The 15,244-nt window shown below is 40.4% G+C and overlaps 1 protein-coding gene across 4 annotated transcripts in view; it reads left to right on the forward strand.

The window, feature by feature from the left end:
* SORCS1 (sortilin related VPS10 domain containing receptor 1) overlaps positions 1-15,244 on the forward strand; it is a gene marked incomplete at its 3' end in the record, with an annotated part of 485,219 nt that overhangs the window by 329,828 nt on the left and 140,147 nt on the right. For all 4 annotated transcript variants that reach the window (XM_080641532.1, XM_080641530.1, XM_080641531.1 and 1 more), the window contains exon 6: positions 10,041-10,105. In XM_080641532.1, the coding sequence (XP_080497658.1) occupies positions 10,041-10,105 (65 nt within the window). The remainder of the gene's footprint in view (positions 1-10,040; positions 10,106-15,244) is intronic.

Below are 15,244 nucleotides of genomic sequence, written 5' to 3' on the forward strand. Positions count from 1 at the left end.
ACAAGTAGTTATAGAGAAACCAACTTCAAGCTTAGAAGCTCTGATATTTTCGGGTATAAACTAAACTTAATGTCCAGCCTGTTTCCAAGCACTAGGACATGGAGCTCTCTAATGTTCCCAGGCCTATGCTACCCTAATTGCCAACACACCTCTTAGTCTGTTCCGGCTGCTGTAAGAAAGTACCACAGGCCGGATGGCTTTTTAAAATCTATTTTTTATTTGAGAAAAAGAGAGAGGAAGAGAGAGAGAGACAGAGACATTAATGAGGAGAGAATTCATTGATCCGCTGCCTCCTGCATGTCCCATACTGGGGATCAAGTCCGAAACCCAAGCGTGTGCCCTGACCAGGAATTGAACTGTGACTTCCTGGTTCATAGGTTGACACTCAGCCACTGAGCCATGCTGGCTGGGCTGGACAGTATTTAAAGGACAGAAATGTATCTCTCACTGTTCTGGAAGCGGGGAGTCTGAGATTGGGGTGCCAGCGTATTAGGGTTCTGATGAAGGCCTTTTCTGGGTTTCAGTCAGCTGTTCTCTCCTTTTGTCCTCTCCTGGTAGAAGGGGTGAGGGACCTTTCTGGCCTCTCTTATAAGAGCACTAATCCCATTCATCAGGGTTTTACCCTCATAACTTAATCACCTCCCAAAGGCGCCCCCACCTCCTAATACCATTACCTTGGAGGTTAGATTTCAACATTTGAATTTTGGAGAGATACAAACATTCACACCATGGCAACACATAATTCTTGCAGGAAGTCAACATAACTGAAGTCTCCCCATTTATTTATCCCATATTTGTTAGTGTGAGACACACGCATTGATTTCTGAGTTAACACGATTTCCCTGAGATACAAAGAGGTCAAAAGAAAAGGGATTCTTGTTTTTTTTTTTTTTGGTTTTCCCATGAGAAGGATCACTGAAGTGAGTCAGGAACCTGGATTAGTGTTTCCATCCTTGACACTGTGTGAGTGGCATGACCTTGGACAAGGCATTTGCTCTCCTGAAGATTTGCTTTCCTTAATTGTGACATGAGAAGTTAGGGCTGGTTAATCTCTAGCAGACTTTTCATCTCAAAAGGACCCTTAACTCATATTGTTTACCAATACTCTTCACAAATCTTATTATTAAGTTTTATTGTCATTATCTTGTTTCACAGATGGTACATAGAGCTGTAGAGAAGTTAGAAAGCATAGGTTCCAATCTGATTATATCATTATTAATTGTATGCCCTTGAGCAGGTAAATTGCTTTCAGAGATAATGCTGCTTTTCTTTTATCTCACCATTGTTTTTTCCCTGAATTTGTGTCACGTGTGAATTTTCTAGGCACACAATATCCTTATCGAAGCTGTTGACTATTGCTGAACAGGTCACCAACAAGGGCACAGCCTCACAGGGCCTATATTATATCAGTCCCACAAAATATATAGGCCAGCTGCAGATCAGCACCATATGAAAAACACAATATATATATAATTTTAATGTAGTTAAAGCCCCCTTATAGCTCATATACATTAGCATTTTTTTACTATACAACTTTCAAGAGCTATTGTCCCCATCTGATATAATTTATATTTATGCTATTTATATCATTTATATTTATACACACTCTATCTTCTCTATTGAAATATAAGCCACCTGAAGGGCGGGACCTTGCTCTGTTTTATTCACTGCTATAAACCCTCAGCACCTAGAAAAGTCACTGGCACATTGTCAGCGTTCAGTCAATACTATGCACTCATTAACAAATTCCATTGAGGTTTCACTGTCTCCCCAGCTGCTGTTCAGTGTCAGGGCTACTCCAGGCATCTTCAGTCTAGAGCAATTGTCTCCATGGCAAATTACCTGCAACAGCACCCTAGGAGGTGTACAAGATGATTAATTGAAATGCGGGAAGAAAATTTTACAATTTCTGCTTTATTTGCTTCTATTTTAGTTCTTATTTTGTGTACATTTTCTGAAGTTAATATGTACATACTCTAGTATATTTCTACAGCTTACAACTAGCATCCTATATTGGGCATCTGCTAATTTTTCCCCCTTGCTTGATATGTTCAAACAAAAACAAAAAAAAAATTGGAGAGTGTCATTCTTGGAATTATTTTATGGAATTTAATTTCTCTGGGTCAGATAGTTTCCAACATTCAAATGCTCAGGTTTCTATTCATTTACACTCATATTTGCTCTACCCTTTATTCTGCAGTTCATTGTCCTTAACAGAAATGGAAAGAAAAGGGAGATAGAAAGGTTCTCTTCGCTCCTTGCCTCTGTTAATATGGCCCCTCTAGTCACAAACAAAACCACCATAGCTTCTTCCTCTCTGTCTGAATTTAAGATCAACAGAAACACACACTTGCTGGTGTCCTTAGCATTGTCTTTCATTGCCACACTCTTCAACTGCTTAGCTTTCCTAGCAGTCTTAGTAAGATGGCGTCAGGGTTTTAAGTATTCTGAGATTTGAGAAAATTCCAGATCTTCTCTTCATATAAATTTTACTCTTCTCTTTTTCCTGTTGTGATTTGCACACATTGATTACATCTCCCCTTGAACTTTGTTTCCCAGACTGAAGAAATAATCTTGTTTTTATTAACAGTACAGATTTACTAATATTAAGAGTAATCCGTAACTACATCTTCCTTGTAAAAGGTTTTTAAATTACTGATGAAGATAATGATCCTTTTGACTATCACCCCCAATTCTAAAGTCTCCCAGAGGTGGCTACCATTAGGAATTTTGAATGTGTATCTCCAGTAACTGTTTTTCCATGGGTATGCATTTTTTTTTTTTTTTTTGCTTTGGGTTAATTAACAGTATTTGGATAAATTGAGTATTTTCATTTAATGGATTGCAAGAAAGTAGTTACAGATCTATCTCACTAATTTTATGTTCTGGCATGGCACAGTCTCCAAGATAAATTATTGACTAAAATTACAAGTTGCTAAAAATACATAGGGTATGATATCACTGAAGTTTAAAAAGATAATAAGAAACCTTACTTAAAAATATTGTGAGTTACTCTTTCCCTCCACCCCAAACTCTTTGATTATTTTAAATGTATTTCTCTGCATCTTGTCCACACTATTATTTCCAAACGGGGGATCAGGAGGGTGATCTTGTCATCATCCCTGGTGTCTCTCTAGATCCCCTCATCTGTATTCAGGAAAAAAACAGACAAACAAGGGAAGGAGCCATAAAAGTAGGGAAATAAGAAGGAAACAGGAAATGCAGACAAGGGAGAGTGGTGAAGGGGAGGGGAGCATGGCCACAGAAAGGTTTGTCTTGACCAATTTAGACCTGGTCATTTTGATGTCTGGGGAGACATGTTTCCTGTTTCTAAGCATGGCTCTTCCAACTTTCAACTTTATTTCTAGCAAGCACTTTGTGCAGCAAATATCCTTATCTCCCACAATCTTCCTAAGCATTATATATTCCCTCATTCTGGGTCAGACACCCCATTCCTGGTTTCTCTTTCTCCTCTCTCCTCTCTCCTCTCTCCTCTCGCCTCTCTCCTCTCTTCTCTCTCCTCTCTTCTGTCTTCTCTCTCTCTCTTTCCCCCCTTTCTTTCTTTCTGTCTCTCCCTGATGCACTTTGTTGCAGACCTCATATAATTAACAGTGAGGCTTCTGGTTCTAGGAGTAAGGATAACAAAATACAGAATTCGGTGAGTTTAAAGTTGTTGGCCATGCTGATTGTCAGTAACCATATGCATTAAAATAAGTAAGCATCTTTTTATTTGTCTGTCTGTCTAAAATAACTACCTTTCTTTCTGGGTAACCAGTGTGACAGCATGGAGACCAGATTAAAGAAAGCATGCTTCTTAGGCTTAAGGTCAAGGTTAAAATGATATCTTCAGGTTGTGCTGTATTTTTTTCTAACCCATTTCCCTTAGATGGGCAGGAAGTGAGACCTCAGGCTAAGCTGCTTTGCTCAAGAATGAAAGTTGCCACATTAGCCTGGACTCTCCTGATGATATCTGTCTTGAGAGCCTAACTGAAGTGGCCAGTGAAGGGGAAACCCGTCGCTGCAGAAGTGGAAGTCAGGGTGTCCAGTCACTAATACCTGTGGGCACTCTGTTTCTTCCCTCTGTAGCAGGCAGGACCAATGGGCTTTGTTTATGGAGAGGGACCAGGAGTGCTCCATCTAAAACACGACAGAGGAAGATAGGTATCTCTGCCTCCCCCGCTTTGTTCCTCTGCAGACTGCTCCTCACTCTTTCCTATGCCATTTACTGCAGATCTCAACCCCAATAAACAGGTGCTGTCCCATCACCATGTTTATTTTTAATACTTGCTCTGCGGTTATCTCCTAGGACATTTTTGGCTCTGCAGCATTTATTGAGCTCTACAGTAAACTGGTATAAACTCGGACAAAATGCCAGGAGAATGATAAACCAGTGACATTTCTCACCCTCTCTGTAGAAAATGTTGACAAAGGCTGCATTTGGCGATTGTATTTCAGAAAGCTGACATTGCGTTGCTGACATCACAGTGCACTGGGTCAGGGAGGGGCTGTTTTATTTGCATTCTTAACATTGGTAATTCTCAGATTTTATGGCTCCTACGTGTGATGCCAGCTGAAGATACTGTGAGTGTATATACAGGAGGCTGGCTTTGTCTTGTTTTCATCAACAGAGCTGGATCTAGGATGGTCTGAGGGCCTTCCCCTTACACTTTGCTTTGACAGGTAGGACTACACATAGATAGATGGGGACATGGTTCTTTACAGCTGTTTATAAAGTTGAGCACTTAGCTTTCTTCAATAGCATCCATGGCCTTTTGCATCAAATACAAAACCTTAAACATGGTGCACACAGGGCTCCTGCCTAGCCTTTTATTGTATCTTCTACTCTCCTCTGAAAACATTAAATTCACGCTATTGACTTACTAGTGGATGCCTATCTGGGTCATCCTCTCTCTGACATAGGACCTTTTTACCTTCTATTTATCTCTAAATACAATGCTCTTCCACCCCCTCTATATTGCATCTCCTTTAAGATTCAATTCATTTACTCTAAAGCCTTTCCTGTTCCTTCTTTCTCCCCCAGGTCTCTCTCTGCAAGTGAAAGGACAGCAATCCTGTGTCTTCAAGAGCACCTTGTATATTAGAACCCTGTCTCATTGGCTTATTGTCTCTTCATAGTTCTGAGGCTTCTATGGGCAGAGAATCTGTAGCTCTTGTTCTTGTCACGTAGTAGGGCATTGAGAAGTTTCACTGAATGCATAAGTGTTTTTATTTATTCGTGTACTTCATCTCTGGGCTGTTGACTCTCTTTTTGGTCTATTGATTTATGATGATTAATCATTTCTGCTAATAGGGTACCCATGATCTCTCAAGAAGCTTTTATTACCAACATTAATTTTAATTTTGAGATGAGTATTAATATTCTCCATCTGTCTCCTGAATAAGAAAGGGAAAGAAGAGAAAAAAGAAATCAGATGCATTTCTGAGTCCTTGCTATGCGTCAGGAATCTGCTAAGTGCTTTAAGATGTATATTCTAGGAAAACATATTTTAGCCTCATTCTATACGTTAAAAAATATCCAAGTACAGAGATGTTAAGTGACTTGCCAAGTGTCACACACACAGATAAAGTGATACATGCTGATATGGCTGGTTGTGCACTTCTTCTATATCCAGAAACATTCAGTAAACATGTATTGGATATCTATACATGGCATGCTTGGTGCCTACATGGAAATTCGGAAAGGTTTGAGCTTGTCTGTGAATAAGAGGGATAGATAAATGAGTCACCAGTTGAAACATGGCCTCATTTATGCCGTGCAAATGTACACCTATGGTTCTGGAAGTGTCAAAAGTGAACCAACTTAGCTTAAGTGGCACCCCTGCTAGGAAGCCTGTTTTCAACTTCACACATCTGCAGCTGAGCCATGACTGTAAGTGTTAACAATGCAGAAGAAGGTCAGAAGGCTTTCTAGACATAGATACAAGTACATGCAAAGGCCTGCAGAGTTCCCTTCTGTGAAATTCAGTTCAAGAAGGGAATTTATTCTCTCAAGTAGACCTAAAGGCAATATGAAGATGTAGAAGATACAGCCACTCTGTTGCCTTTTCATATCATGAAAGGACCACATTTTTCCTCTCGTATTTATGGAGAGGTTCTTTCTGACCAAAGGGAAAGAAGAGAAGGACCTTTCCATAAAGGGCCAACCAGATGTATCAGATATATAGGAAATACCGACCAATGTAAAAGTGTTACCTATGTATTTATCGAGGAAACTTTTCTCTATGCTCTGGTAAGCACAGACGATTTACTGATAAAAAATGAGCAGCTGCCTTTCTGGAGCCCAGAGAAATCAGAGAAGCATTTATGTAAAGAGGTCCAGCCAACCATGATGAAGCATGACTGGGACATGTGCACAGGCAGGCTAGAAGCATCAAGCATCAGGCAAAGGTGACCCACACTCTGTACTTATTACTAGCTAGACTTACTAGCTAGACATACTTTAAGCCATTCTTTTATATTTTTATTTTTTTTTATCCTCATCCAAGGATATTTTTCCATTGACTTTTAGAAGAGTGGAAGGGTGGGGAAGTGACAGAGAGAAATATCAATGTGAGAGAGACACATCAATTGGTTGCCCCCTGCATGCGCCTACAACCAAGGTATGTACCCTTGACCGGAATTGATGCTGGGACCCTGCAGTCCACAGGCTGATGCTCTAGCCATTAAGCCAAACCAGATAGGGCTTGAAACCATTCTTGACATCTCACTCTGAAAATAAGGTGAAGAGAACATTTTGGATTAAATTTTATGGTTATGCCGTTTTTCTTTGGTTTATCATCATTTTTTAGTATTATTTAGGTAAAATTGGCAAATAGAATTATATTTAAAGTGTATAATGTGTACATTGTGAAAGGGTACATTGAGTTATTATATCCATCACCTCACATGTTTAACTTTTTTGTGTGTTGAGTGTGAATCCATAATTTCTACTCTTAGCAAACTACAACTATAAACACAGTATTATCAACTGTAGTCACCATGTTATTATACATTAGCTCCTCACACTTTATTCATTTTAAAATGGAAAGTTTGTACCCTTTTACTTACCATCCTCTCCCCATCTCCCCCTTTCCCCAGCCCCTAGCAACCATCTATCTATCTATCATCATCAACAAGTACAATATTTGGTCTTAAAATGTACAGAAATCCACCAAACTGCAGATCCAACCAACATGTATAAATGGGCTAGAGAATGATACGTTCTTCAGTATACCCATGGGCTTCTGTAAGGTGTCTGGTCAATGGCAGGACCATTACAACCAGCACCTCCGCAGACATTTAGTATGGCTTGGTATCCGCTTTTGAGAATTCACCAGTGCTACACATAAAAGCAGCAATAATTCTTTATAACCTGGAGGTAGTCCTAGACTGCAAGAAAATGGGTGAGCACATTAGCAAATAAAAATAGTTGGAAACTCGGTGGTTTGGCTCGAAAGTTTTATTTCGTTGTTGCAGTTGTTTTATTACAGATGGACAAATATTCAAGGAAGGTACGGGAGCCGGTTAGGCACAGCAGACGCTGGAGAAACAAAGGCCTCTGTGCTGTCCCTGCCTCATTTCCTCAATTAAGAGGGACAGCCCCTTGAAACAACAGCTGCTGCCTTTACATACATCAAAAGATCTCAAGAAACTGCTGCTTTTATTGATTTGGGGCCTGAACACTTGAAACAATGCAAGTGGGCACAGAGTTATTTTGCCTCACGTGGACACTAACCATAAGCCAAGCAGATAGGTCCGTGTGCTAGTTTCAACATAGTTTTTTCTGGGATGCCAGTCTTCTGGGAATAACTGGTGCTACTCATTTCAAGGAAGGAACTCTGAGCAGGCAACCTGGGAGGTGAACAACGGGTAACTACCCAGCTGTCATTTGCAAAACCCAGTTGGCCACTGGGCTTTCTAGTTTGAGGGTTGTCAGGGAGCTTGTTTGCTTTTTGATGCTGATGACCATGGCCTTGTCAGAAGAAGTCCCCTCTGGATCCAGTCAGTGCTTCAGTATGGATATGGAGGGCCACTGTTCCTGGAGAAGCAGTCCCAGCAAAACTTAACTGAAATGGGAGTGAAAGTGTCACCATCTGCCTGTATTCAGATTCCAATGGTGAAATTCACAAGCGTGTGCTCTTGTTTCTTTGGGGTAAATTATAAACCCTTATTAGGACATTTCTGCTTTCTGGAAGAAGAAAGCAGGACTTAATGTTTTGAGCATAGACTGAATTTCAGGCCGTCTATCAATCAGAAAACTTACTGACAGTGATAATAGTGCCTTAAAGAGATTTTATTTTATTTTATTTTATTTTATTTTATTTTATTTTATTTTATTTTAAGATGAAGAGAGACTAAGCCACCTAGGTTTCAGAGTTGTTGAGCTGGGAAAAATGGGTTCAAGTAAGAAGAGTTCTGGGAATGCCCTTAGGACAATGATTAATTTACTTATTTTTGAAGAGCTCACAGACCATTATACAATCTCCCTCCCTCCCTTTCTTCTCTCCTTCTTTCCTTCCCTCCTTTATCCCTTCATTCATTTATTCCCTCCTTCTTTCCTTCAACATTTAACTAGTATAGCTCAAGCCTATATACAGAAAAAAATCTCCAATAACACTCAGTTGGGGGTTGGAGAAGGGGCTGCTTTGATCTGGGGGAGGACACAAAAATCATGATAACAAACTATTACAGGATTTATATCAAAATATTTGTTGGTAGGGAGAGAATGATTTTCCTGGTGTAACTGGGAAATATTCAATGGAGGGAATGACGTTCAGTTGTGTCTTTAAATAAGAGTCAAAGAAAATTAGGTGAAACTGGAGAAGAGCATTTCAAATTGAAGACAGAAACTGCGTGAGGTTTACAGAGGGCTGAGAAGCTACCGGGCACTTTTGGGGGATTGTAAATCTTTCAGTGTGCCTGGAGATGGGGCAGTGCCTGGAGATGGGGCAGCAGAAGCAAGATGGGACCCATCAGGTTGGGCTCCCCTGCGTCCTGACTCTGAGGAGTATTTTTTTAAAACTTTATTGTTGAAAGTATTATATATATATTCCCCTTTTCTCCCATTGAACCCTTACATCCTGCCCTCTCTCCCCCCAGGGCTCCACCACCTATTGTCTGTGCCTATGGGTAACATTTGTATGTTCTTGCATGGATATGACGGCCGGGCTGCATGGCTCAGGGCAGGCAGAGGTGCAGTTCTGAGCCACGTGACTATTTCCAAGTAGAAATGAAACAAATTAAATGGAAGTTCTGCAGTTCCTGATGAGAGCAAATTATAGATGGTCCCACATTTAATTCCTCATCCTGTTTAGAAGTCTGAGAGAGAGAGTATGATCACCCGTATTACTTATGTAACAGAATAACTGTTTTCTACTTAATATGGCTTGCTTCAAGATTACACTACATAATATGTGTCTCTGAGGCATTTTAAATAGGCCTTTATTTTATTTACACATACAGTTTTGGGCACATACCATAGTGATACATCTGTATTTCCCCCTAACACTGGTCCAACAGTAAAGAGAATGGTTATTCTTTTGCTATATTGCAGTCACATTGGTTGGCTCATGTGTTTGGTTTTGTTTTCATAGTTCATAGGATAGCAGTAGGTAGTTTTGCAAATTTCAAATGAGAGAATTAATTAGATCACTTGGCTATGCAATCACTGTTCAAGTCAAGCAGCTAAAACCACCTGCCTGGCATTGTCTGGTAAGTCTTGAAAGTTTAATACACTGTCAGAGAGGTTTTTGCTGGAGACCACGTGACATGCGTAGGACTTATTGAAAAGCCTGAGCTAATAACACACAGTATCTCTGCCCGAGTCAAACCTGGACTCCACTGAAGAAAGGTTTCATTATTGTTTTTATGTGAAGTGGAAATTTTGCTGTCAGACTTTACCAGTAAACAGGGTGGATATGCCCGAAGGATGTGGTTTTAGAATCCTGTGGACCTCAGTAGTCCGCAGGCTCAGCTGAGCTTCTCTAAGGCATGTGTGAAGTTGCTAAGGTTGATGTTCCTTTTCATGTTCATTTTTTTAGGTCTGTGATGGGTTCAAACAAGGAACCAGATCTTGTGCATCTCGAGGCCAGAACTGTGGATGGTCGTAAGTAAATCAAGTTTTCCAAGGTGTTCACAGAGATAATTAGTTTTATCAATCCACCACGAACCACATCTGTATTCAGGAAAATCGTTGGCAATAATCCAAGTCATTTGGACAGGAGGACTTTTCCAGCTTTTAGTAATTCCGAATTGTCTTAATCATTGTTGACAACTCTCATTCAATCAGGCTGTTTTGCTTTCCTAGTAATGTGAAAATTCAAAATTCCTAATTTCTACCATATTTTATTGTTGTGGTTGCTGCTGCTTTGTTTTGATTGGTTTTTCCTGTTTCCTTATTTTATCGGATGTCGTTCAGGCAATGCCTCCCTGTCTTGTTTGGAGACACACAAAGCATTTAGAGGGCACAGGGGAGAGAAGAATCATCCTGTGTGTCCCCATGATAAGCAGCAGGAGGGCAAAGTCTGCACCTCAGGTGCTCAGAGCAGCCCTAGCTAGGCCATCCACAGTGAAAGACATCACACGATGTGAAGATCGTGGCTTTAGGTACATGACAGAGAGGAAAGGAAGGTGCAAATCCAGAATTTAAACGCTTGTCTGAAAAAATCAAGTCTGCTAATTGTGTGACCTTGAAATATCTACTTAGACTCTTTATGCCTTAGCTTCTTCACTATAAATTAAATAAGTTAACAATAATGTGTCTGATAGTAGCTAACATTACAGAGCACTTACCCTGGACCAAGAATTATGTTTAAACACTTTATCTCCTTTAGCTCAAGGAATCCTCACAATTTGCAGGTTGTTGTTCCTGTTTTGCAGATGAGGAAATCAAGTCATAGAAAGTTTACCAAACGTATTTAAACAACAACAATGTACCTTGCCTTCTTCTTCTCTGGTCCTGTGGTTCTTCTGAAGGTCTGAGAGTTGCCGGGGTACCACTAGATCTAAGATTGAGCACTAAAGGTGAAAAGGACGAAGGGAAAGGGGACATGCATAGAAGAAAGGGATGAGGAAAAAAAAGACAGGGGAAGAAAGAGGTCCCAAATGTAGAGGAGAGAAAGAGAATGGATTATCCACAGTTACCTCCGAGCAATGAGGCTGTTAGAGGTTGTCCAACACTGAGCAAGAGAGTGGTAATTTAGTGATGGAGACATTTCCTATCTCAAAAGTATCCTTCACAATTCAAAAGTATCACCGTCACTGGCACCTGCACCTGTCTTCTTGCCCTCAGCTCTTTGAACACAAAGACAGCAGCGATACCTGCACTTTACCAGCTGACAACTCAGAAGTCACCGGTCACCCCTACAGCCCAGACTCTTCAGAAATCACATGTGCTCTGCAACTTTGTACACACCGTTAGATTCTGCGTCTCTAGGGGTTTTGCTTCCCTTTCGGAGAATGAATGTATTCTTTGGCAGAATCAATGGGAGGATAGGTCAGGGACCAGCACCTTCCTCCTTTTTAAATTTAGGCAGGGTAGCGGTATATCATGGCATCTGCCCCACCCTGTGCCTGACACAGAAGGAGTTCAGTGTGGTGGAGACGCCTCCATTGCCCAGCAGCTGGTTATGTTTTCCTGGATCCCAGGGTTCATGTCTTACTACCCAATAGCCAGAGCAGCCTTTCCTAAGGTAAAAGCAATCCTGTCATCTGTTTCGAGCTCTGATTGACTTCCCACTGCTCTGGCGATAAAGAGCCAAGTTCTTACCTTGACCTTTAGCTGTAGCATAAGCTGGTGCCTGCCCATTTCCTCAGCCGCATCTCACTCTAACCCTGTCCTCACTTCTTGCCTACAAACCCTTGAATTTGCTTTCAAGTCTTGGACCACACAAGTTTCTAGGTCTTTGTTTAAGGCCCAGATGCCCGATGTTTCCTCTGCCTGGAATGCCCTCCCCTCTTGCCTGATGAATTCAGTGTAATTAATCACTATGAGTGCTTCAGATTTCAAGTTAAGCAGCCATTTCTATTTTTTTTAACTTTTCACTTTGAAATAAATTTAGACACACATAAAAGTTGTAACAAATAGTCAGGTTCCCCTGTACTTTTCAACCAGCTTCCGATAAAACCACAGAACTATAACAAAATCCTGGAACTCCCAGTCTAAACCAGTTTCTCATCTTGTTTGCTTTCATCCAACTCTAATATTTTTCTTTATTGTGCTCATCTCAGTTTTTAATTGCACATTGCATTTACATGATTATTTGATCACAGTGTTTTCTCTCCACCAGTAAGTGCTATGGGTGCAGGGGCATGTATGCCTTTGTTCAATAGTCTGTCTCCAGCACATGCCACAGTGTCTACATGTAGATAGAGCTTAATAAATATTTATTCAATGAATGAATGCATAGTTGACCAAGTGTCAGGGTAACCAGCTGGCTCCCTAACCTCACTTACCAGGTCCCACCTCGGGACCTTGTTAGAATGAAAATTCTGATGTAGGAGGGGCCCCACAGTCTGCATTCCTAACAAGCTCCCTGGTGAAGCTGATGATGCTGGTGGTGGAACATGCTTAGGGTCACAAAGTCCCATAATAAAAACTAATGAAAGAGCTTCAGGGTCTGTCTCCCATGACTATACCTTTGTTTAGAAAGCCCTGGGTGGAATCCTAGATTGCTTTCCTTTCTGAGCTTTTGGGGACGTGGCTGCTTTCTGGCTTGTGGCATTTAATGCCCATAACCCCATATCCTGAAAACAACTTTCCCTGATCTGCACTTTTTTCCCCCACCCGACATTATTCCTGTGTTCCCTGCAGGCATGGAGGTTGATAATGTCAAACTGTCATCTCAGGCTCAGCTTGTGCGAGGCATGAAATATATCAGTTCTAATTTTATTTATTTTATTTTACTTTTTTTGCAAAGGCAGCATCTTCAGAAACTATCCAAGAGTGAAAATTCAATAAAGGGATTTAATTTGAAAAGTTATCCCTGTCAAAACAAAGCAGAAAAAAAAATTACCTACCAATTGAAGAAAAGGATCTAAGCCTGACCTGACCAAATGTAAAAAAAATGAGATTTTCTCGGTATCATGTCCTCCCTCCTCCCTCCCTTCTTCTCTCTCTCTCTCTCTCTCTTTTTGGTATCTCTTTCTCCAACACAGTAACCCTGGCACCAAGTAAAAGAAACAGAGAGGAGGAGGAGGAAGGAAAGAGCTCAGACAGCTCAGAGTCAGTAGCAAGGTATTAGCAAATATAGCTGAGAGTCATTTGCTCCAAGAATTCCAGTATCTATGTTTTCTTTTTTCCATTTCCTGATTGAAATCTCTCTTGAGTCTCCATTTCTTCATTATTATTTAGTATATGATTTAAGTATATGGAGCTCATTGTTTATATTCTAGGTTATGGGTCTTGTAGGGAATGTGCAAAAATAATATAATGCTTTTTAATTTGAACAGTTTTTTGTTGTTGTGTTTGTTTGTTTTCTCTGATTGTAATGGGTTTAGGGATTTTTGTAGCTAAGGCACTGAGACATGTGACACAGGAAAACATCTTTCACTTGCTTATTTGGCTCCTCCCCATGGGATGGGTTGCAAATGCTTATCTGAGTTTGTTACTCAAAGGTTAGTGTTAGTCTCATTTCAGATCTCCCTAGATGACATTTTGTAATTACTATCTGTTTCATTGGAAGTCTCTGTATTTGAGGGAGGTGAGCTTTGGGAAGCATTGGTTTACAAGGGTCTATGGCTGGCATAGACATGTCATTCCCATTGTGCTGTGAAACCTGGATGTGTTGTAGTTTACAGTCATGTCAAGGATGTTATTCTTTCTTGTATCACCTCTGTCTTAGTAGACAAGCTGAATTACAGCCTCAATTACAGTCAATCACAGGAGGTATTACTGGAAACTTTTGAACATATTTCTTGAATGTGGCATTTGTTATTGGTCCCCACATTCAACTGAGGACACATTGACAAGTTCTCTTCCAGGAAACAAACATGTTAATGTTTACAAATCACATGTGTGTGTTTGTGTGGATGTGGATGTGTATGCACCCACCCATGCATTGTATGCACATAGTACATTAAACCTGCTACCCATACATCAAAATAGTAAGAAGGAAACCTACATTCTATTGACTTACCTAATATAGGCACATTTGGGTATATGTATGTAATGTACATAGTTACAGAGACAATGGGAACTAAACTGTTGGGTTGAAAACTTTGTAAAAACTCCTGTCTTATTTAAGTTTGCTTTTGTGGGAACCATAGCTCAGAGCCTGACACATTTAAAGTTTGTTGACTTAATAAATATATGTGTATGTCATGGTATAGGCAAGATTTGGGGCTTTTAACCATAGGATCTCTGGAGCCCTCTGAGGCTAATGGATGAGCATAAAAAATTCACTAACTCCCTGCAATTTTGTGCTACATATTATACATATATGTGATTTTGGAGAAAGAGGATATGACTTGTATCAGAATTCTTCCCATGGCAATTTCACAGGTATGCATAATTCTATATTTTTGCTCATCTGTAAACATCATCTTGTAAAAGAACATGTAATATCACATTTGACCTTTCTCACTTCCCGAATGAAAGGCTGAACTGGTGACTTGGAAGTTTCCATGCTAGTGGTGACCAGAGCTAGCCCAGACAGGGGCTAGTCACTGGCCTCAGGGTCTATTTGCATGAGTAAGTAACCTTGCAACAACTTGCCCAAGGACTAATCTCTTTCACTAGGGAAAAACAACCATGGCCCTTTAAGCAGCTGTGAAAATGACTGCTCAAAAATTCTTCTTGAAATGAACCACAAAAGAGAATTTCACAAGCTGAAATAATAGGAAACTCACAACTTTATATAACCACCATCCCACCAATTCTGGTCTTCAGTGAGAACTGGACACCTCATTTCTACTTCCTATTTCCAGCCCTCCAGTCTAATTTCTACATGGAGCATCCTATGTATCAAAACCTGCAAAGGGCGAACACTGCTGAAATAAATATGGTGGGCACGTGATAGAGACCTCAGTTCTCACCAGTCCTCAAGAGATTAGCGATGGGGTGTTTTGAGCTTTTATTATAAGCATAGATTACCTTTATACCAACAAGGGTAGCAATGACAAAAAATGAAAAAAGGTAAGCAGTACTCAAGTGTATCCAGGGCTGATATAGATCAATGTGTGTGTGCACATGCATACATCACACACACTCACAGATACTCATGTTGCAAAACTCTTACTCCAGTGC

This window comes from Plecotus auritus (assembly GCF_963455305.1).
Source record: "Plecotus auritus genome assembly, chromosome: 9".
NCBI classification, from domain to species: Eukaryota; Metazoa; Chordata; class Mammalia; order Chiroptera; family Vespertilionidae; genus Plecotus; species Plecotus auritus.